Consider the following 27903-nt stretch of genomic DNA (forward strand, 5'->3'; position numbering starts at 1 on the left):
GTATGCCACACGCTGCCCCGGTTAAATCGCATTCCAGTTGAAACTGGGCGAACAGCGGCTGAACTCCGGACGAAGTTACTGCGCACTAGGCTTCATGCGCATCACGTTGCGCTCAGACTTGTGACACTCCAACAGATGTCAGAACACGCCATGCTTAACGTTTCAAAACTTTAAGGTATTTTTTCTCCCTAAGAGAGTGTTTAGGAGACGGCGCGCTGTCGGTGGTAGACGCGGATGCGCATTCAGCATCTCCAGCATGATCCGGATGGGCAGCGGAATAAAGCGGCACGAGATTTCACCGGAGCGCGTGATGTTGGCTGCGTTTGCCGGTGTGTGTTTGCTGTCGGCCGTGCGCGTGTCGTCCGCGGTGGAATTACCGGCGGTGAACTGCAGTCTGGTGAAAGACGCGTACACTTCTCTGGGGTTCAGTCCTGTCGATGTGCCAAACGGGGAAACGCCAGGTAAGAAACAAAGTTCAAACTGTCACCTGTCCTATATGCGCACCATACAGTAGTGTACAGTGGGGTAGTTTTTCTGCTTTTTCAGGCACAATTTCCTGCTATATGGTTTTATTGCAGTAAACTGTAAAACCACAGTTTTACTGAAATTACTATGTTTACTGAAGTAAGATCACGGTGAATTATTTGTCAATAGTTATTATAAATGATAGTAACAATGCTTTTGGTTTAAAAGTTTTCTAGAGAAATACTATTTCTGTATAACATCATTATAACTGCACTACAAAGGTCCTTAGACATTTTGTCAAAGTTTTACACGATTGTGCAATTACAGTTCGGAGTGTTTAATGACTGCTTCCCAATTACCATTACGACAACTTTCCCAATCACAGAGTAGATTCATTGTGTCTTATTCCTCACTTAATAGTGGAAATGTCTGGTCATCAAGACTTAATGTGTGTATCAAAAACCTCCTTGACCTAGAACACAAAATCATTGACTGGGTGTCACAACTAGCCCCGGTCTCCCTTTAAATGCTCCGGACACTTTTTTATTATAAAACTGTGTTTCATTTCCATAAGGCCATAAAAGAGGAAGCATCCTCAGAAAGAACGAAGTTCACGAAGACGCATCTAAGCTGCTGATTTCATTTAGAAACAAGTCTTTGTGTCTTACATGGTGCAAAAACGAATGTTCACAGCAGCTCAGATTGCAGTCAGCTCTGCAGCGCGTGTCATTAAAACTGTCTAGACTGTAACACGTTGACAAGTAGCCCTGATTACATAGAGCTCATGTTGTTTTAGAAACACTTTTATCATGTTTCATAAGCAGTGATGCAGGAAACACAACCTCAGGTCACATAAAAAGCTTTCTCTTGAATCCAGAGATCAGACAGATACAAAAGGATGAAGCCAGAGGTTTCTGATAACATACATTTGCTGATCTAATGCAGCTATTAATCTTCTTCAAATAGATGCATGGATAACAGACGTAGTGCATTACAAGCTATACATGTTGTCAGTATGTGTGTCCGCAGACGCATTACCTGTGTGCTGTTAATACAGTGTTAATAACCATGTGTGCGTTTCATATATATTTTTTTGTTTCTTTCATATTTCCGGGTTTTATATGACCGTATGATTTTTAAACTATTCAAATTAAATGAAAGTTAATGTGAGTTTCCTTCAGTTCTTTGTCAGTTGACATGAGCAGGTGGATTGTGATCCCTGTTAAGACCGAAATCCAGTGTTATGGAAATCGCAGTAACCAAGACCTGAGAAAACTTGAAAGGGGGAGAAAGATGGATCATTTTGAAATTACACTTTTTGTACTCAGTTTTTTAATATCGACTGAATAAATGTCACCATGTGGCTTCCCAGAAGAATTCGGAATAGAAACAGTGTTCACATAATGTTTTGTATGGTAGATTCTTATAGCATTTTAGAGGCGTTTCTTTCTCACATTTACATTTAGGCATTTGGCAGACACTTTTATCCAAAGCAACTTACATTGCATTATCCTATACATTTATACATAGGTATCTGCAATCCCCTGGGATACAACACAGACCCTTGCATTGTTAACACAATGCTCTTAACACTGAGCTACAGGAAAGAAATGTTTCTTTATCAAGTGAGATATTTACAACATAACCTAAAAAACCCTTTAGCCATTTAGTGGCTTTTCCACCATTGTGCCGAACCGCAATCTGGGTCTGGAGCGGTTAAAGTTGTTTCCACGTGTGCCTGGATCGATGGTACGATTACCAACTGCTCTCGGCTCAGAATTAGACGTTATAGCTCAGTCTCTTGCGTGAGTACGTGACACGTTCGTGTTTACTGTTTACATTCTAAAGATTTCTGTTATCAGCCCTGCGGTGGAAAATAAAGCAGTTATGTACCGGCTGGCCCGGATTGGCATGGAATGGAACGAGAACGTTTCGGGCAGTGGTGGAAAAGCGCTCTGTTGTGTTGACTCTGTACATTCATTAAACTAAATAGAGCAAATTTCGCGATTGACGTTTTTGTGATGTTCTGATCACAAGGTTTAGTGTTTTGAGATGGTCCAGTTAAGTCAGAGTGGCTTCTGTTTTTGATCTTTGGTTTGCGTTTGAAGAGGACCGTCAGCATCTGAACCCAAAACCCTCGTCGTGCCCAAAAACAGGCATCAGACCTTCAGTTTCCAGCATCTGTTGGCTTGTAGACAGGGCTAAATGTGTCCTCCAGAGGCTTTCAACAACTCTCCCCCATATATTTAAGTCAATGTTACCAGGGTTCCGTAGCACGCCAGACGACTGACACGCTGAAAACAGCTACTGCGTGTGTGGAGGTGGGTGCGTTTTCAGCTCTATGGAAGAGTTTTTCTTTTAGCAAAAGAATCTAATAAATAAATGAAACGTATGGTGTAGGTGCTGCCTGTATGACACACACTGGTGTTGGGCTCAGATGGACGCTGCCATGTCTCGCCCGCCTCAGAGGTCACCCAATAGACTGAAATAACACTGTTGACATTTTGTGACTTCCTTGACATCATGACCAAAGATAGAATGGCTGTTGACAGGTGACAGGTTTTAGGTTGGAAGCGTGCAGCCTCACAAATCACAGGACGGAGCGTCATTTATTAACAAGGTCACTTTCTGACATCGGTTTTTAACATTAGACGAGCCAACAAGAGGAGAGACCTGAATACACGTTTATCTTAATATAGTTTCTTTAAAGGAATAATTCACTAAAATAAGTGAAAAGGAATAATTCACTTTCCTGTATCTCAGTGGTAAGCGTTAACAACGCAAGGTTGTGGGTTGGATCCCAGGGGTATAAATGTATAGGATAATGCAATGTAAGTCGCTTTGGATAAAAGCGTCTGACAAATGTAAATGTAATGTATGGTAAAAGATGAATTAATCACTTATGCCATTTAAAACCTGTTTGTCATTTTTATTTTCCTTTTATGAAATGTTTATGATATAACACAGTTTATTTATTGTATGGCACTTTGGGCATTCGGTGTACATTTTTGTGCTTTGAAGATCAAACCATACAGGGTTAAAACAACATGACAGTTCGTAAATAAAAAAAACATTTAGGCTCTTAAAGTGAATCAGAAATGTTCATTTCTTTGCCTTTCATGATGATAGGATCTGTTCTGCATTGTGTGTTTGTGGTGGACTAAAATCTGTCCGGTTTTGTCCAAAACAAAAGGTACAAACTGTGTGAATGTAGATGCTTGTCCCATCAAACACAATGACGAGAGATTGTGTGTGAAGTGACTGACACACAAACAGATGAAAAGCTCTTGAGTTTCACTGGACCCGTGTGAGACACTTCATATCACTGCCAAGTGTTTTGAGGCCGCCTGTTGTTTTCCTTGTTTTAAGTATAAATTCATCACATTTAATAACGTACACATTTGAGATAAATTTAAATTGATTTAACCAAAGAATATAATCGGATTTGAATCTATCATTAAAACATTGTGTGTTTGTGAATAGTATTCGCATGATCAACGATGAATCTTTTCGATTTTGTAAGAAGTTTATTTGTGTTTTTTTTTTTTCATGAATAGTTCAGTGTTAAAATGCTGAACTGGTTTAATTCCCACATACTAATAAAATGAATACTTTTAATGATACCGTCTGCCAAATTCATAAGTTTAATTAAAAATATTCTAATTGTGAATTGGAGCTGTGCTCCAGATTGTACCGTTTTCTTTTTCTTTGAAGAGTAATCGCAAGACACAAGTGTGATTAAAGTGTTCTTCATTTTCACCACATTAATGACATTTTAATTGCGTTTGCAGCAGGACATTTTTCACATTTAATAAAATGACCTGGCTTCTGTTTTTTGTTCATTATGAATGATAAACGGTTCACCTGTGGTGAGGCATATGTTCTCCTGTACACCCAAGTGCAGAGATCTTGACGTAAACGTTCACCTAAAATGAAGTATCGTCTTCAGAAGTCAGACACACAAGAAACAATGTTTGATTTGATTTTCATTGAATATTCACAGATTGATGTGTGGCATTTCACTTTCACTACAGGAGGTCATCCGCGAGTTTGTGGTCCAGAGAAGACGTGCTGTAACACAGTAATGGAGGAGAACTTTAACCAGAGGAGCACACGGGACTTTGAGAAGCTCATAGACGACACCAGCGAGGAACTGAGGAACACATTTATGACCAGACATAAAAGGTTTGATGGTACGATTTGTTTATTAACATTCATAAGCATGTTCTCATTGTATTTCTCTGATTTGATTTGAGAAATAATTGAAGCATTAGAATACAAGACACCCACGCTGTCTGTCTTGGAAATTGACTTATATAGACAGAAATTTTCATGAGGAAGCATTGCAATCGCTTAATAACATCAGATGAACTCCATCACCAGTGCATTTTAATCTGAATGTCCCTAAAATGTCATTTATTCATAGTTTAGGTGACCTGGATGCCAAACTACTAATATACTTGATTGTGTGTGTGTGTCTGTTTTTTTCCATTTCCAGACTATTTTACTCCAAATATTGTCCAATCAGCATCCAAGGCCCGTTTTTTCAAAAGGTTTAATCCGGATAAAATTGATCCGGATTTAGTAATCCTTTTTTTGCGATCCGTGATCACGTAATCCATTTTACGTTTGGATCAATCTGATCCGGATAGGAACTTTTCAGGATCACCAAATCTGGATAACCAGTGCTGGATAACCAGTGCTCAAACAGGATAGGAAATCACAATGTAGAACTATAGATATGTAAAGAGCAACAAGTAGAATAGCCAGTGTGGGGATAATATCAGTTTATTTTTATTTGAAATGAAAACACACACATTTAAAAAAAACTAACAACAAGAAAAACTCCATCCCATCCTCTTCATGCAGTCTGCTCATCTGAGACCTACAACACAAACACTGTACATTGAGGATATTTATAACAAGCATCAAGTATAGATATATTGAATTAAAAAAAGACTTAATGTCAAATACTCCACAATAATTTCAGACTTCCTCATCTGATGTGGAGAGACCAGCTTGTCTGAGCGTAGCCTTTAGGAGGCGGATCTCAAGTCTGGCCTTGGTTTGCTGCAGTTTGGTCAGAGTCAGTTGTTCCTCTGCCAGAACGAGCAAACAGGACGTGCAACAAGGGACACAATAGTTAGACACAAAAATCAGTGATTGCCATTCTTTGCATTTTTGGATTATTCTGTAATCCTTGCATGTATCACTAATAAATATTCTAAAAACAAAAATATTTTCGATTGTGATGAATATATATATCAATTAGTGACAGAATAAAATTAATTGTTTTTGGTCAATTTTGACAGCTGTTTGGAGGATTATTTTATGTGGCCAAACTCTTTCTACTTTGCTGTAGGCCTGAAAGGCTGAATACGTTAAAGCCTACCTAATCACTGTAGCCTGACGGATGAACAAATAATATTAAAACCTTATGAATAAATAGGATATCTTGTAAAATACTGCATGATCCAAATATAGTATTATTTGATACATTTTTAAGTTTTCATTACATTTTGGGCATGAAATCCACGCTGTATCCACCCTTCTGATGGGATCAGTTTAATCCAGATATTTTGGATCAAAGTGATCCAAATCCTACAAAAAAGTTCTGAAAAACCCAAACTAAAGGTTTGATCCGGATCAAAACCAAGATTGGATTACGTGATCTAATCCGATTATGTAATCCGTTTTTTCTTTTGAAAAACACATTTTCAAGATTTGATCCAATCCGTTATCCAAAATCCTAGTGGATTACTTTTGAAACACCGGGCCCAGGACTGCAAGTGTCCATTTAATAATTCAAGCATGTTGTCTGTGAAAGTGACAGAATCTGGACTGCTGAAAAAGCACACAGGTTATTCTTTCACATTCATGTTATGCTTTAACTGACCTGTCAATTACACTCTTAAAAATAAAGGTGCTTAAAAGGTTCTTTACAGCAATGCCAAGTCTTTCTTACCTTTTTATGATCTGAAGAACCATTTTTCGCTGTGGGGGTCAACGGTTCATTATGAAACCATTTAGACAAAAAGGTTCTTCAATGGCAGTGATTTTCAAACTGGGGGCCCCTAGATGGATTCGGGGGGGGGGCACAGATTTTGTGGCATTTTATGAAATAAAGAAATTTAACATACATTTTATGCAATCAAACATCAGAAAAAGAAGTCCACCAACCAAAAGAACTGATGTTGCAGCTTTGTACAACTGAATATGTTTTTGGTTTAATTAAAATTATAAGTTTAAGATTATAAGAATTCATTTGGGGGCCGCACACAAAGGGGCACTCACAACTAAAAAGTTTAAGAACCAATGTTCTATGGCATCGTGAAGCAAATTTATTTTTGTGGCCTTCAAGGTTACAAAAATGTTTGAAATTGCAAGTGAGACGTTATATAATATGTAAAGTTGTTAGTGATTTAATCCTTTTTATTTTGACCATCTTCCCGAGTGTGGTTATAATGGACATCAGTAATAATGGTTCTTAGGCTGGTTATCGTGAACAGAAGCGTTTCTTTGTTTTATCAGATTTCATTCTGGAGTTGCTGGAGAGCACTGAGCAGTCTCTAAATGCGATGTTCATCCGTACATACGGCAAACCCTACATGCAGAACGCCGAGGTCTTTCAGAGTCTGTTCGCCGACCTGAAGAGATACTACACCGGTGGGAATGTCAATCTGGAGGAGATGCTGAATGACTTCTGGACGCACCTTCTGGAGCGCATGTTCCAGCTCCTCAATTCTCAGTATGTCATCACTGAGGATTATCTGGAATGTATCAGTAAGTACACGGAACAGCTCAAACCCTTTGGAGACGTTCCCAAGAAGCTCAAGTCTCAGGTGATGCGGGCATTCGTCGCGGCTCGCACCTTCGTCCAGGGCCTGGTGGTGGGCCGGGAAGTCGCTAACAGAGTTTCTAAGGTGAGCCGCGGATCAAAAACTGGTGTTAACGGTTTTGTCTTTACGTGGGAATTTCATCGGACGGTTTGACTAAAGCATCCGTCACCTCAACACTTAACCTTGTGATCAGAACGACCTGAACTAAAAACGTTAACCTGTCCGAGGTTGTTTGCTATGCTTAGTAGGCTTTGAATTAATCGGAGTTTGTTTGTTTACAGATTATCACGTTCATGAAAGTGAACGCTATATTCATCCATCTGTTCGTAGGTTACCATGAGCCCAGCGTGCATCGAAGGCTTCACTAAAATGCTCTACTGTTCGTACTGTAATGGTATGTCCACGCTGAAGCCCTGCAAGAACTACTGTCTGAATGTACTGAAGGGCTGTCTGGCCAACCAAGCCGATCTCGACCCAGAATGGAGCAAATATACCGGTAAGACCATGTTTCAGGAAACTCCAAGAGTCTGAAATAAGAACATGTAACACACGTTTATCAGCATGTAGCAAAGAATCAAACGTGATTTTAAAGTAAAAGCTGGATGGATGGGTCAAATATTTTTAGGTTAAAAGGTTTGGTTTTGTCTGCCCAGAGGAAAATGTTATTGGTATTTGATGAATTCTGTGTGTCAACTTGGTCTTCTAAAATTGTTTAGAATAAATAAAAATAACTTAAATGAGTTAAATTGTTGAAACACATCAAGAGTCTGGGGGTGTAAAATGAATGAGGATTGAGTAAATGCGATGAGAAATGTTTGAGTTCATCTTGAGATCTTCACTAATATTGACTTTTGATCGCAGACGAAACAAATCTGAGCTCAGTTTGACACATTGTTGACGTCTCTTCTCAAACTCTAATGACAGACACATTCTGAGATTTCGGAATCGGCTAAAACCTATTTTGAAAGATTTATTTTTCAAATAACCAAAATGTAAAAATAAAGAGATGGCATGAGGATGACCTATCTTCCCTCCAAGCAAGGAGGAATTTCTTTCCTCTTCAGTTTATTCCAGGCAGATTTTGGGCACCGTGTTTGGTTTACATGGGCATTGTGGAACATTTTTGAAATAGTTTCCATGAAGTGGTGTGTGTGGAGATGACTTGGCTCAGAAATGCCGTCCGCTTGCTTACCGTGACCTTAGTTTGACAGATGAGAGAAACAGACTAATAGTTCTACACAAACCTCTTATCATTCTGAGGGGAATTACCCCGTGTCCTTTATTCTGGAATGTCGGACCCCCAAAACCCATTCATATAGGAAAACTTTGTATGATGAGGCGAGACAAGACATAAACATGTTGTGCTTATTTCTGTCCATGCTAAACATGATTACATTTAAATTTAGTCATTTAGCAGAAGCTTTTATCCAAAGCGACTTACAGATGAGGAAACATTGGAAGCAATTATAACAACATAGGCAACAAAATACCAAAATGCATTAAAACTAGTCCATTAAAGCCTAGCACAGTATTTGATGCATCCATTAAACTAAATAAATTTGTAAGCAGTCTGATGCACAAAGATTTGCCTTTTGTATCACATTTCTGTTGCTCGTTCTTGATTTTGGTTTGGGAAGGATTTGTTTTAATAGGGATGTTTGACTGTCTAACTGCAGAATGTTGAACGGTTCACTTCAGAACAAACACTGGTTGTGTTTATGGTGGGACAGTCCTGATTGTTGGGAGCAGAGGGAGACAGAAATAGATCCTGAGCTTCAGTCCATTCACAGAACTCAGGAATCATGCAAATACTCCTCATTTAAATTCAATGCAAACTCTTCTCAACAAACAGTTCTCTGTTGTGCATACTGGAAGGCAGAATGGCAAAATTTGCATTTATAGGACACTACAAAACATATATTTAAGAGGTTTTAAATTGGGTTGAAAGTTAAGTTAAAAGTTAAGGGGCATTTTCCCGGACAGGGATTATTTGAAGGCAAGATTAGACCCAAATTAAATTATGACAAGTCGTTTTTAACAAACATGTCTTACAAAAAAACATTGTTTGTGTGCGTTTTGAGACAACATAATGGCACTAATGTATTTTTAGATGTTTCAGCTCTAACATTTATTTTAGTCTAGGACTAGTCTTCATCCCTGTCCGGGAAACAAATAAAACCACCTGTACATTACTGATGTTTCTCTTACGTCAGATAAGGAAAATGCCATTTAGCAGTTTAAGATTACTGTAAATCCCCTGACAGTTAAATGTTGTAATGCAAAACAGCTTTAATCTGAAGATACTCAAATGTGAAATATGAATTTAACACTCTTTAAATTATTTTTAATTGAATTTTTTTATTTACAATATCACACATAGTACATAATTTTTTCTGCAAATGGCATTTAAGAAAAAAAAATTATTAAGTACTTTCATTACCTCATACTGGTTTTTAAAATATATTTTTACAAATGGATGATTCACATTTCAATTCTTTAACGGTCATTTTCCATTTTTTAGATCCAAACTTTCATAAATTCCTAAACCTAATGTACGTCTCAATTTTCTTAGCAAGCACAATTCCAGTAAATAAATTGTGATATTTTGATATATTTTATGTTCCTGTTGGACGAACACATCTTGCCCTTTCTGCAGTCCTTCGTTACTAAAGCGTAAACAGATACGTATTGATTTTTTTTGCTCATTTCTTTTTAATTGCATGATTTGTTTCATTAGGTAACAGGATCCCGCCACAACTTCACAATTCATGAAAATTCAAGCCCGTAACATTTCCTGTGCCCTGAGAAGACCTCCTCATGAATTAGAGATGAGCGCTAGAAAGAGACTCACAGAGGTCCGACCCAGAGAGTTCTTCAGTCCTAATGACACAATCTTGATTATTATCAAATATATGACCTTCAGAGGAATAACTCATCCAAAAGACACACTCCTTCATAAACAGCATATGATGTTTATATTCAACACACATTCTTTTCACAACATCATAAATATACAGAAAAGCAAAACTCATAAATCTGATTCATGTTTGTGTTGGTGTGGGGAATATTTTGTGTTGTAAAAGAGATTTATGCTAAGAATAAATCTCTTTTCTGACAAAGTAGTGCGTCAGGTTAATGTTTTCAGCTCTCTTAAAAACGTTTGATTTAATGATATTCACACCCTTAGAGCCTGCGGAGAGAGATTTAATAACAGCCGTACAAAAGCCTCACAAGATCAAACAAACTCGTCTGGAGCACGTGTGACCATCATCCCAAAGTGTCACTGGATGATGTTGGGCATCAGAGAAACCACCGTGCCGTTTTTATACACCGACATAAACATCACATTGATTTCATCATTTATATTGGCCGACCTATAAGACACAAATCAGATCTCAGAGGAAATGAAAACATTAGAGAAAAAGAGTCAGAATTAGTTTGAGAAGAGATGTGTCAAACTGAGCTCAGATTGGTCAAGTCTGCAATCAAAAGTCAATATTATTATTGAAGAACATTTGACATCACATTTACCTCTACAATCTACATTCATTGACATCTCCAGACTCATTTTAGAGAAAGATCAGACCCGAAGAAACAATTTCCAGCAACCCTCCGGTTTGATTTCTTATCTTTTGAATGGTTTACATTGACTGAATGTGAAGTCTTGAAGATGTTTACTGCACCTCGCTGGAGTCATGCTGTCTAGCCAGTGTATTATTAAAACCGTGTGATGCCAACTCACTCAGCTCCTCTGTGCCCAGCTGTTCACTCTCTCCAGATCATGTTTGGAGGTTTTTGTGGCCTTCGGATTTTCAAGTCCACGGCTGAGAAAATAGATGTTAACAAAAATGAATGTTTTCTTCTCTCATATTTGTGGACAAATCTGTTGCCACACCCGTCATGTTGGCTGGCATTAGAAGGGCCAGTGAAAGCATAAGACACTCTCGCTTTATCAGCCAACCCTGACTAAAACGTTTGTCCGTGAATGTGGTTTTTCGAAGTTCTGGTACGAAGTAAGAGTGAATCTTACAAAATCTGTGAATCGTTTTTTATCCCAAAAATGAGAATTGAGGGTTAGGGGCGCATACCCACAAGAAACATCACAGATGAGATCTCCATCTCAATTATTTCTCCTAGACGTCAATAAGATTATATGAAGAGGAAAAGGAATTTTGCTTAAGTCTCATGTGTGTCTCAGACAGTTTGGGAGGGAAAACGAGTCAGAAATGTCGGAAATGTGTCTGTCATCATTTGAGAAGAGACGTCAACAAAGCTGAGCTCAGATTTGTCTCGTCCGCAATCAAATGTCTATATTATTGAAGATCTCAATATGAACTTGTTATATTCATTTTTCCTCTAAAATCTACATTCATTTGACACATCATTTCACTAGAAGAATAATCCAGTGGTTTAGGAAATGTCACAAAAATAAAGAAACTGTTCATTTAATAAACACTGAGATTTTTACATATAAAAATATATAAAATTCAACAGTTCATTACTCTAAAAAAAACATATTTAAGTTAAATGTAAAACAAGACTTTAACTAACAAATTAGCAATTTTAAGAGAAACATCGGACACCAAGTTAATCTTTAAATAAAACCTGACTGAGATCTCCAAATCTCCTGAGAAATAACAGGGTATTGGTAATAAAATGAAATGTCAAAAATTTCAAAATATAAATCTTTCATTTATACATGTTTTCACTACACAGAATGTTGTGATTGGCCATAAATTGTTTTCATGAGATTCACCCGGATGTTATGAATCAAACCACAAGACTCTCTCTCTCTCCGTTTGTAACTCTCTTCTTCACCGTCCGTGTTGTGTTTTGACAGATGCCATGTTGCTCTTGACAGAAAGACTAGAGGGACCTTTCAACATCGAATCCGTCATGGAGCCGATAGACGTCAAGATATCGGAAGCCATCATGAATATGCAGGAGAACAGCATGCAGCTTTCTTATCAAGTATGTCCGCTCGTCCTCCTCCTGCCGTGAAGAGCAGCTGTGTTTCTCCATAATCATCATGTTGTGATATCATGTTCTGTACAAGCAAGCCTAGAATTTAGCCATCTGTGGGATTTACTGGTTTCAGGGCCAAACCCCAAAGCCTGTCATCCCATTTCCAATCTTATTTTTAACAACATAGTTGCGGACGGTCAGAAATGTGCAGCTCTGCGCACGGGCCAGCAAACGCATCTCCTACGTCTCTGCATTCTCACCCCGCCACTAATTGTAGTTTTTCAAGAAGAGACAAAATATCCTCGAAGGGAGAAGTTTGGGCTTTTCGGTTAACAAATGAAGATTTGTTTTATTCTTATGCATGAAGTGAAACGCTCGAACATATTTTAAAGCACTTCGTCAATCCTTTTTTTAATGCATGCAGCTATTTATTATCAACGATCAAATGCATCAGCTGCCCAAATGCATACATGCAACCAAATATTACGAAAAATGACTAGTCTAGAATTATTCTTAAGGGGTGTGGTGAGGAATAAATCTAATTATGGACATTACTGTTTCAGCAAACGTTGACATTTGATTTTTATTCATGACTTGATTCGGGATATTTATGGTTTCTGAGAATAGCAGGTTCCCATCACACTGAATGACGGCTGTGTTTTTCTTTCTTCTCCTCAAAGTAACTCAATAGCTCAGCCGTATGACTGAGAACACATCCTCTCCGTGTAATTGCAGGTTTTCCAAGGTTGTGGACAACCGAAGCCTTCAGGAATGAGCAGAACTGCCCGCGGTGTCCCTGACACGTTCAGCGGACGCTTCAGCCCATACAACCCCGAAGAACTTCCGACCGCTCCTGCCGGTAGTCGCCTGGACCGCCTGGTAAGCCGGGAATATACCGTGACTGTAAAGTACCATGCAGTAGACACGGGCTCCGTTCCAAAACCTAACCAGCTGCCTTCATTTCTACAGCCTACAGAACGTCCTATCAGAAAACGTAACTGTGTTTGTCCTTCAGTGGATCTCATCCTTTTTTAATTCACATTCTAGATAGATGGTTTTTATTTTAAAAATCAGCTGCAATCAGTAACTTTTACAAATAAAATTACAAATATAAATTCGTTTTTGAGTAAGTGTATGAACATTTTGTAATAAGAAGCGCTTTAATACCAGCATATGTTTTATAAATCCAAGAAATCTGTCTTTAGCTCTAACATTCGAATCTACGCTGTATATTATTTAGTTTAATGTTAATCATTTAAGAGAACGGCGGATGGAAATGGCAACGCAGTCAGTCTGTCTCGGCTGCTCAGTAGGTTTGAAGATGATGCCGAAAATAAATTAATTCAATCAATTTCTCTATTGATCAGCATTTGTTAACATTTGCAAATGTTCTTCAGGGTTGTATCTGCTGTGCTCTGGATGTCTGAAGCTGAAAATGTGTATAAAAATGTTCTCCCTCTCTTTTTAATGCTTGCCAGAGGATTGTGTGGAAAGCCATGCAGTACAGTGTAAGAGTTTATTTTCTCTGCATCCGTTGAACATGTTTTTCAGAGATAAAATGATCTGAAATCAGTTTGATCAGACTCATCCTACACTAAGCCTCATTACAAACACTGAAGGGTAAATGTGGTAACTTTACCGTGGTGTACCGTTATATCTCGACACTGTCACACTCAGCTCATACTGCACATATGCATTACATGCTTTGAGGCAATCGATGGGAAATTCTCAGCTCTGTTGCTATATCGGTGTTCATAATTCAGAAACTGGCATGATATAGAAAGTTTTTCATATTCTCTCGGGAGGTGCTGCGTTACGCCGGATGATTCCTCCAGTGCATTGACTAATGGCTTTAGGTCCTGAAGGGACGCAGTCATTAATGTTTATACCGCATTTACTCCGCAAGTGCTGAAAGCTGGAGGATGTCATCTTCGATGTTTAACACTCTCAACATTACATTTTATAAATCAAGGCTGTGATGTTGCAGCCTGCCATTCCTTAAAATATTCTCAAGATTTCACTTTAATGTGCATGTCGCACCAAACACTAGGTGTGGTTTTTCCCATTCTGTTTTGCAGTTGAGCAATTGGTAGTAATATTAATAAACACTCAATCCTCTTTGCTTGTTGCTCAACGGGAAACCCGAGCGGTTGCACAGATTTAATCATTTGGATGATGAATTGCTCTGGATTTATGCAACCCGATGCGGCCGGGATGCATGACATGATCTCATGAGCGCTCACTAACTGCATTATAAGGGTGGAAATGAATTGTGCGTGATGCTTGATTGAATATGGAAGATCTCTGCTGCTAATTTGACATCTGATGTCACAAAAGCTCAGGAAACAAAACACCATCTCTGTGAATATTACTTTAGAAAAACTCATCGAGCTGGTTCAGACGTTGAGGGTCAGAGAGGCCAGACTTGTTTTGCTTCCATTTTTTGCCCCCTTTGTTTGCCGCTGTATGTATTTCTTCAGAGCTGTTATCCAAGCTTAGAATAAATATACTGCTAACCATTTCCCATTCTAGCTTTCCATGTCATATCTCATAGTTTTGATATACAGCTCTTCAGTTCAGTTGGCTTATAAAACACGTTGGCTGGGCTTTTGGAAGATCTTTGTATCATCGGTTAAGCTTCTATCTGGCTAGGATGTTTGTTATTATTGATATTTAAGAACCTCATATTCTCAGAACAGACCCCCGGAAGTCTTTGCCCATACATTGCCTTTCTCATTTGATTCCCTTTTTCCCCAACAATAGTCATGCTCTTAAAACAGCCATTTCTTCCTTCATGTCGATCTGAACCTCTCTTTTATCACAGAGCCACAAACTGAGAGTTTATAAAGACTTAAGGAAGCCTGAAACACCTGCTGATACTCATTAACTCAAACCACATCCATCAGTTCATTAATGACCTGTACATCCCACACAACACCAGAAGAGGGGGACAGAGACAGACAGAGAGAGAGATTTGAAAGTTAACTTTATTTCTGTATCACATGAATCATTTATCATGTACACTTTTCTTTTCTCTGTGTTTTTTCTTTTATATTGATTGTTAACATGCTTTTTTAAATGTGAAGTTGCTGGAAACTGTGTCCTGTAGTTTTGAAGCTTTGGCAGTACAAAATTGACTTGTCGTGCTGGGAAAGCTTGCATTGACGTGAATTACTTTACTAATATTTCATGTGGAAGAGACTGGTGTATGTTTTTATTTTGGCATTCATCATAGTGTTTTGTCTTAATATTTACAAACTTTGTAAAGGGAAAGGGATTAGTTGTGTGCTGAAGAATAAAATGACTAGAAACTTATATGATTATATTAACACCATGGTATAATTTCCTATAATGTTTTGTTGGTCTAACATAGTTTTCTTTGTTGTTTATCTATTTACTCGGTTCAAACTAAACATACGTACGTTATAGATCCTTCAAGAGGATAATTGTCACTCTCAAGATGAACCTCACAAAAATAAACATGTCGAGGACAGATTTGTTTCGATGGTTTAGGACATATTTTGTGTTGATTGTAGGCTGACAGAAAGAGTTCTCCGTGTGGTAGACGTTTTTGGCCATGATGTTTAGTTCGACATAAAAAAAAGACGTTAAGCAGTTATTTTGATTATAGATCGATTTAGAAACGTGTCCAGTGTAAATGCAGTACAGCAAAACTTCATATGCACTCTATAAAAAAAGGTGCTTCAAAAGGCGCTATAGAAGAAAGGTTTTTGTCCACACAATACATAAAGATTATGAAACGGGAGAGATCGTTCTGTAAATAACCTTTGGCTGATTCTTTGTGGATCCAAAAATGGTTCTTCTGTTGCATCGCTGTGAAAAACCTTTCAAGCACCTTTATTTTTAAGAGTGTAGTGAATATATTTTTCTATTACTGTAAACATAGAGATTTTTCTTGAGCCATGAATGATGTAGTCCATACCTGTCAATACGTCAGTGAAGAGCGCTGTCTCTGTTATGATAGACATCTGTGCTTCTTTTGACAGTCTTAGCTCCACCACCAGCTGAAAGCGTGTTTTCAATCATCTTTATTTTTCACAGCGTGTCTGCAGGTAAACTATGCCAAATCAGAGAAAGTTAAAAAAGTTTCATTAATGTACTGTCATGTGTGCACACCGGAGGACGGAGATGTGATAAATGAAGACAGACGTGATTAAGGTCATGATCTAAACGACACTTTCCTCAGCGGGACATAACAAAGTGGATTGAGTGTGAGAGATCTGAAGTGAGTTTATATGATTGTGTTGTGCTGAGACTGTCCCAGGTATCCTTTTTTTAGCAGAGAGGAATTCTAGTGAATGATAAGAATTTGAAAGTACTATCTTGGCCTCTTTGTGGAAACACATACTCTTGTGGAGAGAACATCTCTTTGCCCATGCCGCAGTTTAATTTTACACTTGAAGAAGCAATGTGGGATTTTCAGGAGGATCTTTTGACAGAAATGCAATACAATATACAACACTTTTTCTTCAGAGGTGTATAAAACGATACGTAATGAACCATTATGTTTGTATTATTTCTACACAGCAAAATCGCCGTATTAAATTACACTCACGGTGTATATATATAATCTACACTCTCATTATGTTGTTTATATATACACTGTGAGAGTTAATTTGACCTTGACACTGGCGATTCTGCTGTGTATCTACACACAGAGACATGAGTGAACTGCGTGAGTGGTTTGGATTACTTTTATAATTGGTATTTTCTGCATTTTGTTTATGTTTTTAAAGTGATGGATATTTCTGGGAAGGGATTGAGGGAATTTTCGCTTTGGTGTGAATTACTCCTTTAATGTCAGGAGGGTTGTGATTGGTTGCTCTTTATGTCTCGTTCTGTATGATTTAGTGGTTTGTTTGGAGAGTATAAAGCAGACCTGATGTAGACGGTGTGTAGTGTGTCCTCTTCAGTGTGTTCAGCACTCGAGCTGTTGACTTTGAGTTTGTGTCGTGTCTTTGCTGTATGACTTTATGTGTCTCATATCGACTGACTCTCCTAGTCACACATCAAACATCAGCAGGAGTTTAAATGACCTACACGTGACACTCACATATTACAAACCAGCACTGACTCACAGCGTTTGACATTCTGATGAGAAATATGATTAATAACAGTGCTGTACCTCCAGCATTCAGCTCAAGATCTCTTCTGATCTTGTTTGACAGATTTTCAACATGTAATGCAAAAAACTGTAATTTTTACAGAGTTGTGCCGTTTTCATATATTTTTCGTGTGATTTTAAAAAATACGGCCAAAAATGTAAAATTACAACAAAAAAAGGCAAATTTACAAGAAAAACACGGGAGTTTTACCGGGAAAACAGTAAAATTATATTTTTAATTTCTGTTTTTTCACGGGATGTTTTTACCGTGTACATGCTTTCGACACACCTGCACAACTAGACATTATTAATACAGATGGGTTGTTTATTTGTGATGATGTTTTATATATTTTGCTTTTGTAAACCTTTTATCATATGTATTATACTTTTTAATAATTTGTTGTTTCAACCAATGTTTCTCTTATGGATGAGCCTAAATACAAACAAAAAAACTATATATGTTTAACATATATAAAGCTTAAGATTGGGTTTGTTTTTGTAATAAATTGAATTAAATCGTAAAGATAAACAAACATCTCCACTCCTTCACTAATATCTCCTGAAGTTTGTCTTTTCTCTGCACACTTCCCATGTCTTATTTCAGATCATTTCCTATCATTTTAAAAGTGTTTAAGTAATAAGATTGAATTTACACATCTGCTGACGGGTATAGATCTTTACTTACTTGCTTAAGTGTCTTATCATTATACTGTCATTCAGGTGGGGGACATCAAAGAAAAGTTGAGGCAGTTCAGAAAGTTTTGGTCCTGGATTCCAGAAGGCATATGTCAGGAAGAAAACGTGGCAGCGATAGATGGTGATGACTGCTGGAACGGTGTTTCTAAGGGCAGGTAAAACTGCAGTAGTGAAACATGACCTCAAGCATCTGGACTTTCTGCCTTTGATTTATTCACATATTGAGAATTAGTGAAATTAACAGTGAAATATGGACCAGACTTTATGCCAAGATTGAAAGATCCATTGTAATTTTGTTCCTGATATTTTAATTTCATGCCAGTCAATACAGCCAATAATGATGTAAACTTGGACAAAGCTTTTCACTTGTGTCCAGATACGTCCCTGAGGTTCTGAAAGATGGACTGACCCATCAGGTGAATAACCCAGAGGTCGGAGTTGATATAACCAGGCCAGACACGCTCATACGACATCAGATTGCGGCTTTAAGAGCGATGACCAACAAGCTCAAGAACGCATATGACGGTAATGACATCTACTTCCAAGACTCCGGTAAGTTAGAGTTCCTTTCCTGTTAAATCTGTAGGCATTTTAAATAACTTGTTATACATAAATGCCTCCGGACAAATGCATGTAACCGCAAAGTTTGCTGAGTATTTACTGTAGGCATAAAAATGTACAAAAGAATTAATAAGATGAGACACTTCTCCTTTGTAGAGGGATCATTCCAATTACGGTCAAATAAAAATAAAAATTCAAGTAGCACTGAGATTAAATATAATTTCTTATTTTTTGGATTCAATAGCAGAACAAGAAAAACTTCACATATTTTATGTTTATAAAACTTTGCTGTTTTCGTAACGTTTGACCTTTTACTCATGTTTGGTCCGTCCGTCCTATGTGTCAGATGATGACAGCAGCACTTCAGGAAGCGGCAGCGGCTGCGGTGAGATGTGTGTCACAGAATCAGACTCTTTCATCACACAAGCTCCTCGTGAAGAAGCGGAGAAACGTGATGAAGCATCTTCAGCCTCCAGCATCCGGTCAGCATCTCTCCTCCTCCTCGTCCTGTCGCCGCTGGTCGTCTCTGCTCTGGTCCTGAGATAGGATCTACTGTCTTTCTTCATACTGTTACTGTTTCCAGTGTTTTATATTCACTCCCTGAACATCTTCCGGAGATACAGATGGAATGAGCGCATCCTTACATTATACATTTTACTCAAGCATCAATTCTCTCTCTCTCTCTCTCTCTCTCTCTCTCTCTCTTCGAACGATCATAAGCAGCACATTTATCATCAGATATATGAAAGATGTTTATTTCAGTTTTTTTCTTTAATAATAAATGAACAGAAGCACATTTATGGATTATATTTTGCAAATAATTAAGATCATGTATATTCTCGCTCATATTTTCATTCAGTTACAGCTACAAATGTCATGTAATGCTTTTTTACAAGTACACCGCAATAGCTTTTTATTGCATAATACTATTTTTAAAGTGAGAACAATTAGATAATGAAAAGAATTCAGTCCTCCCGTGACCGTGCATATAAATGAGTGTGGAAAATGCATGGATGATTTGACCAAAAATGAACACGGGCCGTTTTAACCCCAATCCCTGTATTTGCACTGGGTTTCTTTGCTAAAAGACATTTTGCGTTTCAGACAGATGCTCGACATCTGGAAAGTGCTTTGTTCACTAACCTCAATAATCAGAGCGATATGACATTGAGTGAAATAATTCCATCTGCATCAATAGATTCACAACATTCACTTCTCACACAACACACGGATACACACAATAGAATTTATTGCACTTTATTTTTTCATTCATTCAAACAGAAACCAGGTTTAACTACACTCTTAAAAATAAACGTGCTTCAAAGGTTCTTCACAGTGATGCCATAGAAGAACCATTTTTGGTTCCACAAAGAACCATTCAGTCAAAGGTGCTTTAAAGAACCGTCTCTTTCTTCCCTTTTTATCATCTGAAGAAACCTTTTTCGCCACAAATAACCTTTTGTGAAACAGACAGGTCCCTTAAAGGTTCTTGACGGAACCAAAAGGTTCTTCTAAGGCATCGAGAAACCTTTTGAAGCCTTTTTTTTAAAGAGCGTAGAAGAAGATCTAGAAGTAATTCAAATGTCCTGAAGCACATCTGGCCTGTTCTCTCAGATTTTGTGTTCTGTCTTTAATAAACTGGTCAGCACTTACAAATAAGCTGTGAATGTTCTTCAGCTTCAGCTGTTCATTCAGATTTAGTGTCTTCATTCGATATTTCAATCTTGTAAAAATCTTAACATTCCCCCCAAAACTGCAGGCGCAATTCACAATTCATCATAATTCTAACGTATACGAAAAATACTTTCTTTTTGTCAAGTTTGTCAAGTTAAAAATATCCTCAATAATGTTTACGTTCTGCAGGTTTCTGTCCCTCAAGCGTTTGGGCAGGACTTTCAGAAAGTTGTGTTTCTGAATAATGTATGAGGGACATTTGCACACAGATAATCTGTATTCCACACAAGCACTTGCGCTGTTTGTGGAGAGGTTTCTGTATTTATGAAGATGGACGATTGTAATGCCATTCCATAGAAAGAAATCGAGATACTGTAACTTGAATAAATCAGATGTTTTTTTTTCTTTCATGTTTTCTACATAACTGAACTGTATGGTAGTACGATGTTTTGCCGGTTTATTGATCATCATTATTAATATTCCGTGATTTGGGAAAACAAATATTATTGATCTCCCCCACGACCTTCTTCAACGTTTAAAAAAAAGTATTTTGATCCATTCAGTCCATATCCACATATCAGTTGTACTTTCTTCCATCAGTTATTTTTATATATTAGTTTTCATAATTGTTTGTGCATGTATACATGTCTATAGAGTTCATTTTCACTATAAGTCTTATAAGTATATGTACTGATTACATTTTGATCCAAAAAAATAGAATGTAATGAAAGCACTTTCATATTATGATGTTTTTCTTAGATGCAGGGAAATTAAGTCGAATAAACCAGCATTTAAAAATTATACAAATATCATTTTGGAGCGTTTGCTGCCCTTTTGAAAGTGGCAAAGTTCATCTAAAATGTTTATTGTCAAATATATGAGCGATCTGAACATATTTGTTTTCTCTACTTACAAATGAAATGCTATTTAAAACAATGTTCAAAGTGTTTCTAATAGAAAGAGGCAGCGGGTCTTTCGTGTTGTTAAACCTCATTCTCATAAAGAAATTCTCTCTCAAGCTGAAAGATGGGTTTTATCTGTTAAATGGTACAAATCATTAATCACTCTTTCGTTTTATTAAAGTTTGTATCATTCTTATAAATCTCACAAACACAGGTGACATTTCTGTGTGTTTAATAAACAACAATAAATAAGAAATATAGATTGATCCTGAGCATGGATTTGGGGATTTCAATTTCTTTAAGCAGCTTTAATTGCCTACAGTGTTGTCTGATGATCATTTTGTATCTGTTGCTGTAAAATAAAATGTTACTTTATCTATAAACGGCTTTTTAACACAAATTAGAGTAAATGAAATATTTCACGAGTGACCTGACACAAAATCTTTTCATCTTAAGAGCTTTATGGTGAGAAAAAAAGTCACTTTATTAATAAACCTTGTGACACTAGAGTATGATAATGTGGAAACCATCATTAGGATTACATTTAAATTAGAAACATGATAACCATAACAGGCTAAAATAATCTTAAACACTCAAGTGGACACTACATTTCTTTCGAATGACCTTTTGCATCTCATTTGCATATCTCAGAACTTTCTTGCTACAATGTAACAGACGAAAGACTTCCTGACTTTTTGGATCATCAAAGTCTGCCTCTGTTCCAAATCCTTTGTCAGTTCCCTATGTAGGCAGCATCTTAATGCATCGTAGATGTGATCCCGTCCTGAAGGCTGTTCCCAGAGTAACAGAGTTGTACATGGCAGCTTGTAAAACGTTGTGAATCATTTATGAGATTGTGTTTCGGTTGAGACATGGCAGAAGACTTCAGGGCAAGTCTGGAGGTATGTGATATGAGTACAGTATGGAGCACATTAGTGTGTACTATGCCTCCTCCGTGTACTTTGCATTATTGAACTGAGCCGTCAGAAGCGGCTCGAACTCACGCTTTCTCCTCTGCTGGACGTACAACACCAACAACAAAAGTAAGAGAAGTAGACCAAGAAATATTCCTCCCATTGTACTGCCCAACACCAACACAGCACCTCTATCATCTGTTTCTGAAAAAGAATGACAAAACTGAAGTTTAAAACAACATGTGGATGATAAAACTAAATCTTTGATGGTGTCATAACAGTGTTTAAGAACCTTCGAGTTCAATGGCGTAGGAATAGCCCAGCTGTTCAGATGTGATGTAAATCTCCTCGTTGGTCACAGGTGGGAAAAACGGAACCATGTTGTAATGGCGGTTGTGTCCGATGGGGGCCATCTCATCTGGGAAACTGGCGTTCTCACGGGAACGTCTCATCCATTCTTCAAATATGGCGTCAGTGAATGCGTGCAGCACCTATTAAACAATTCAACAGTCTTAAGAATCATACACTTCTCTCTCTTTCACTTTTGCTCAGATGAACGTGTGATCTGATAGCATTGTGTTACCAGAAAGATGGGGTCATTGGCAGCGGAGTGTGACATTGCACTGGTTCCATTGAGGAACATGTGCACCAGGTTGTGCAGGTTTGCCACAGAACTGCTGTCCAGCTCTCCGTCCGGCCTGTCGTATCCTTCCAGAGCGTTCCTGCAAAAAATAAAACTTCAAACATCCTGACAACAGCTCAACAGCTAAGAAAAATAATTATAGTTTTAAATTGAAGTTTAATGTAGTTTTACTCAAATTTAAAATGAGCTCTTATCTTTGGATTTCGAGAAGTTTTGATTTTAGTTTCATTAATATTTTAAATTAGCTTTCATTTTTTGATTTCTAGTAGTTTTGATTTTAGTTTATTCATATATAAAATTAGATTTTATTTTTAGATTTTTAATTTATTTTTATTCATATTTAAAATTAGCTTTTATTTTTAGATTTATAGTAGTTTTCATTTTAGTTTTATTTATATTTAAAATTTGCTTTTATTTGTAGGTTTCTTGTTTTTATGTTAGTTTTAGCTAAAGCTTTATCATTTTTGTTATATGCTTTTGTCATTTTATAATTAATTTGTTTATTTTTTGTGTTGCTATATAATCTTCAGTAACTTCCATGTTTTTCTTTATTCAAGTTTTTCCCAATAATTTTCCATTTGATTTCAATGAACGGAAACGTTTTCAAAGTTTAAATTTGAGTAAACTAAAATAACCTTGGAAGGGATGTTCCAGACAAAATACATGACAGAATCTATATATCTCGTCTCAAAATGCTTGCAAAAGCAAGTCGTTTGTGTTGATGAAGTTCTTCAGTTATGAATGTACCTGAAGCTGAAGGATGAGTTGGTGAAGTAAGGAGGACTGTCGAAGTCTCTGAGGTTCAGGCAGTCTCTCACATCGTTCATGCTTGGTAAAGTCACATTGGATGTGTTGAGGATTCCTCTGAGCAGAAATCCTTCACTGGTCCCGTTACACAGAGTCACCAGCTCATTATATTCCTCCAGACTGAAAAACAAACATCTCAAACTTATTTGATGTATTTGTGTCAACTACATTTTTTAAGTGAACCCTTGTAAATGTGACCTGGTCTGTCTCACGTACAGTCCTGATTCTGGTCATTCCTCTGTGATTTAATAACAGATCTGATTCTGCATCAGTGTTAATACCAGTTTGTACATTTATGAATGGGCGGAGCCCTGATTGGTCACGCCTCCACACCTCCACCAATCACATTGATTGAGTCTTTATTACAAACAGCTGAATTGAGGACCAGATTATAAAAGGCAAAGAGGAAGCGGTCAGCTGCTAACATCAGAGATGTCCCAATGTCCATTTGTATTCTGTGCAGACCATCAGCAGTCTTTCATAAGTGTTTGTTTTACATCTGAATTTTCAAATCAGTGTATATCTGTTGTTTTTTTTGACACCTGTTAAAGTGGACTATATCTTATTTTTTCAAAAGAGTTGAAAACAGAAGAATGTAAAAATGTAATCACGTTAAGCTATTAAAGGAAATAAGCTATTTCAAATTAATGAATATTGAAAAACATCCCCATGCTACAAAAAATGTGTTTTAAGGATGAAATGTACTTGTCACACACGACTCCCCAACGTGCGAATCTGGATTGTGGGCTGATACGAGACGGATCTCCAAGGTCTTGACCCCCGAGCAGAGAGTCTGTACAGACATCGCACTCCGTCTGACCTGTAGCAAAGTTCCAGTAGGGGACGGCAAAGTTCTCATTCCCTGTGAGTTTCTGAGACAGGACGAGAATATCAAACCATCACATCATCCGTGTCTACAGATAAAAAAGATCACAGTCTGGATATTTGAGAAAACTTATTATGGATACAGTTGTTATGTGGTACATTTCACCACTGCTTCTGTTTGATCCACTTTTGAATGTAAAAGTACTGTAATCTGATTGTATTTGTCATGTGGTTTCAGATTATTCTGATGGACTTTGGACATTAGACAACATAAAACATGAAAAAACACATGAGATCGCTTTATTATCTCAGTTATTTCTCTTAGACATCAATGAGATTCAATTGCGAGCAAACTTTAGTTACTCTCATCACAGGCAGATCATCTGGAAAGATTACAAAATGCAATTTTTATGGGTCGTGTAGACACTTAGATCCAAAGGAAACAAGACTTTGAACCCAAAAGATTGAGAAAGTGATGATCTTCATTCATTTATCATCTAACCTGAAGTTCTCTTTCCAGACTCAGCAGATGATACCTGTGCCAGGTAATGAATGCAGGACCCTTGTGTGAAAAGTCAATGGCTTTGAATGGCCGTCCTGGACCTGTCAACAAACAACAAAACCAAAAACCTCATTTCCAGGGCAACACATAATACTGTATGTCCTTCAACACTGAAATGCATGAAACCTTTCATTTAACACCACTGGCAGCAGTAGGGCTGATTTATCGCTCATGTCAAGTCATTCTGCCACAGTTGAAATAACTTCGAGCTATAATCTTCTCTCTGAATCTGCCCCGTTACACACAAAATCCGATGCAAATGTATTGGTTTATGCTTCATTCAGATCTAACAAGCATTTCACAGACAAACCAGCGAAAACATTGCAATCTTTAAGAGATGAATCTGGACACTTCTGGCAAGACTCTGGAAATCCAACTTTTCTTCATGTGAAAAGCACTCATTTTAAAAGCCTACTAATGAACCAAGTAAATAAAACAGCAAATAATTGTTACCTTTATATAATAAAAGTTCAGCGAATGTAAAGCTGAAAAGGACAAACCTCCCTTCTGACCCTTACACCACACCACCCCCCGTTCTCAAATCACCACAAATCCCCAAATAAGTAGAATTTCATATTTTGTGTTGTGCTACTAAACATTTACTGTCTAAAAATTTCGGTTTTACATTTTTTAAGATAGAATTTCATCAAATGTCCATTGAGAAATATGCGCTCTTGAAAATAAAGATTCTATACAATTTCTGGCAAGATGCACCTCTCAGTGAACAGGGCTCTTGGGATGGTTGTGGTTTTGAGGACATAATTCTAAGAAATAACATTTTACATCTTTATACACATAGCCCGTACATAAACTCATATATTTTAACAATAAAAGCGGTAAAATCACAGGTTCTCACCTAACAGCGTGTCTCGAACCGAGTAATAATGTTGCCAGACGAAGAAATCATAAATTGAGATGTTGCTGAACTGCGGCTCTGTTCCGTTGGGTCCCAGCAGACCCAGCCAGTGTTGTGTGGCAATGACATAATCTGGATGAACGGTGGTTTTGGCCAGATCTAGAACATTCAGAAACTCCTGAAGCTCGTCTGAACTCAGCGAGTGGATGTTCTTCCTCACGATAGGAGCTTTACGCAGGTCACAGTTCGGCCCCGTCCAGCCAAATTTACACTCGCCACAGTTGTAACCAGCAAAATTATCTGCTCAAAAACAATAATAATCTGCATCAGATGACACACAATTGGATTTTTCGAGAACAAAACTGATGATATTTTATGATTCAGCTTGCCCTGTCATTTAATGTGAGACTTTTCAGTTTTATAAATCTGATCACTTCAGAATGTAAGAGCATTAATCCCAAACTGAATAATTTGAGGAAACGTTCATTCATGCAGCAAAAATATATAACCTATATATTTTGATATATATATTTTCATATATATATATATATATATATATATATATATATACAGTTTATATTATCATATATATTTCATATATATATGATATTTTATTTTAACCACTTATCAACTTTTTTTGCCATTGGTGTTCTACTACTGTAGTATTCTTGTTCCTCTAAATTAATTTAAGTAATTTTTGTACTTTTACTTTTGTATATTTGTCTCAAGATATACTTAAAAATACACTTTTATAAAGAAAAAAGTAGACCGATATTAAAAAAGTACACTTACAAGTTTATGACAGTACATTGATAGAAGTATACTTGCTATATAAAATATACCAAAAATACTTCAAAGTTTATTTTAAAAAGTAAACTTAAAGCATACTCAAAATAACCTAAACTAGTATGTACACAGGCATAACATTTGTGACATTGAAAAACCTCAAATGTTTACACATACCGAAGCATCGACAAGCACGGTTGAAGAATTTGGTGGGCCAGTTCTCCCGATCGTCCACATTTCTTAATCTGTACGGTCCACTCCAAGGTTTAGTGTCCACAGGAACGCTGCTGCAGTTTCCTCTGCCGGACAGAATTCCACACACATTGTCTGGATCTGACCCAAGAGCCGGACAGCACTGTTTAGACACAATCCCCTCCACAGTACAGCAGACCCGTGGAAACTGAGCGTTTGTGCTGGACATCCATCCCAGCCACAAGACAAGAGCCAACACAACAAACCTTTTCATATCTTCAAACGCTGTTTCACATTAGACAGAATTCAGTCTTTCTTTAAGGATTACACGCAATTCTAAGGGTTTCTGTAGCGGTCGAATGGTGAATTTCCACACATGACATGGATTTGCACACAAGCTCACCACCGCCTCTGGATTTATAAACGTTTGGGAGGTACATAGGATTATTACTGGGGTCCCATGATGATCACCTGACACAAAGAAACGACTTGTTCCCTCAAATACCAGCAAAAGCCCTAAAGGAACGTTTTCCTCGATGTCACATTTCATTTCAATTCATGTCATGTCATGTGTCTAGAACTTGAAATAAGTTGTATATGTAACTGCTAATATCAAATATTTTCAGAGAAATACTTATAAGCTAACATAATGAATGAATATGTTTATATAGACATCAATCATTAACATCAATGAGATAAGTAGAGGGCAAAATTAAACGCAAGTCTCCTGCATTCCAGATATTTCTCTTGAGACATCGTTGAGATCACATCTGAAACTATCTGAGACATTTGTGAGATTTCCCACTTATTTTCACAAGAGAAACATTTGAGACGCAGATGAGACTTTTCTTTGCTCTCATCTATCTATGGTTTTTCTTTCTTATGAGATACAGGGTCATGCGTGTGGGTTTCTATGGGTTCTGAAGAGTGTCTGATATTTTGCTCACAATTCCTCACAATCTTTGCATTTGCCTGCCGGCCGGGTCATCATGTGACTTTCTGGTTCACTGACCAGAGCTTGTCTGAGACGTTCTCTTTCAAGCTTTTGCAGCTTAAAAACCTTTCAAAATGGCATTGCAACTTTGGTCAAA

General features: G+C 37.4%; 2 protein-coding genes across 2 annotated transcripts; one reads left to right on the forward strand and one right to left on the reverse strand.

Annotated features, from left to right (window-relative positions):
* The first annotated feature begins 28 nt into the window (after positions 1-28).
* gpc6b (glypican 6b) lies at positions 29-21624 on the forward strand. The gene is made up of 9 exons (XM_079463947.1): positions 29-461; positions 4500-4658; positions 6997-7388; positions 7635-7800; positions 12145-12275; positions 13005-13148; positions 18115-18245; positions 18467-18642; positions 18998-21624. The coding sequence occupies exons 1-9, from the start codon at positions 257-259 to the stop codon at positions 19195-19197; spliced, it is 1704 nt and encodes a 567-aa protein (XP_079320073.1). The 5' UTR covers positions 29-256; the 3' UTR covers positions 19198-21624.
* dct (dopachrome tautomerase) lies at positions 21178-27225 on the reverse strand. The gene is made up of 8 exons (XM_079463948.1): positions 26798-27225; positions 25835-26134; positions 24919-25019; positions 24297-24463; positions 23532-23711; positions 22725-22863; positions 22434-22632; positions 21178-22345 (listed from the first exon to the last, which is right to left on the reverse strand). Exons 1-8 carry the CDS (start codon positions 27084-27086, stop codon positions 22170-22172), a joined length of 1551 nt encoding a protein of 516 aa, XP_079320074.1. The 5' UTR covers positions 27087-27225; the 3' UTR covers positions 21178-22169.
* Positions 27226-27903: the final 678 nt, after the last annotated feature.

This window comes from Barbatula barbatula, assembly GCF_947034865.1.
Source record: "Barbatula barbatula genome assembly, chromosome: 9".
NCBI lineage: Eukaryota > Metazoa > Chordata > Actinopteri > Cypriniformes > Nemacheilidae > Barbatula > Barbatula barbatula.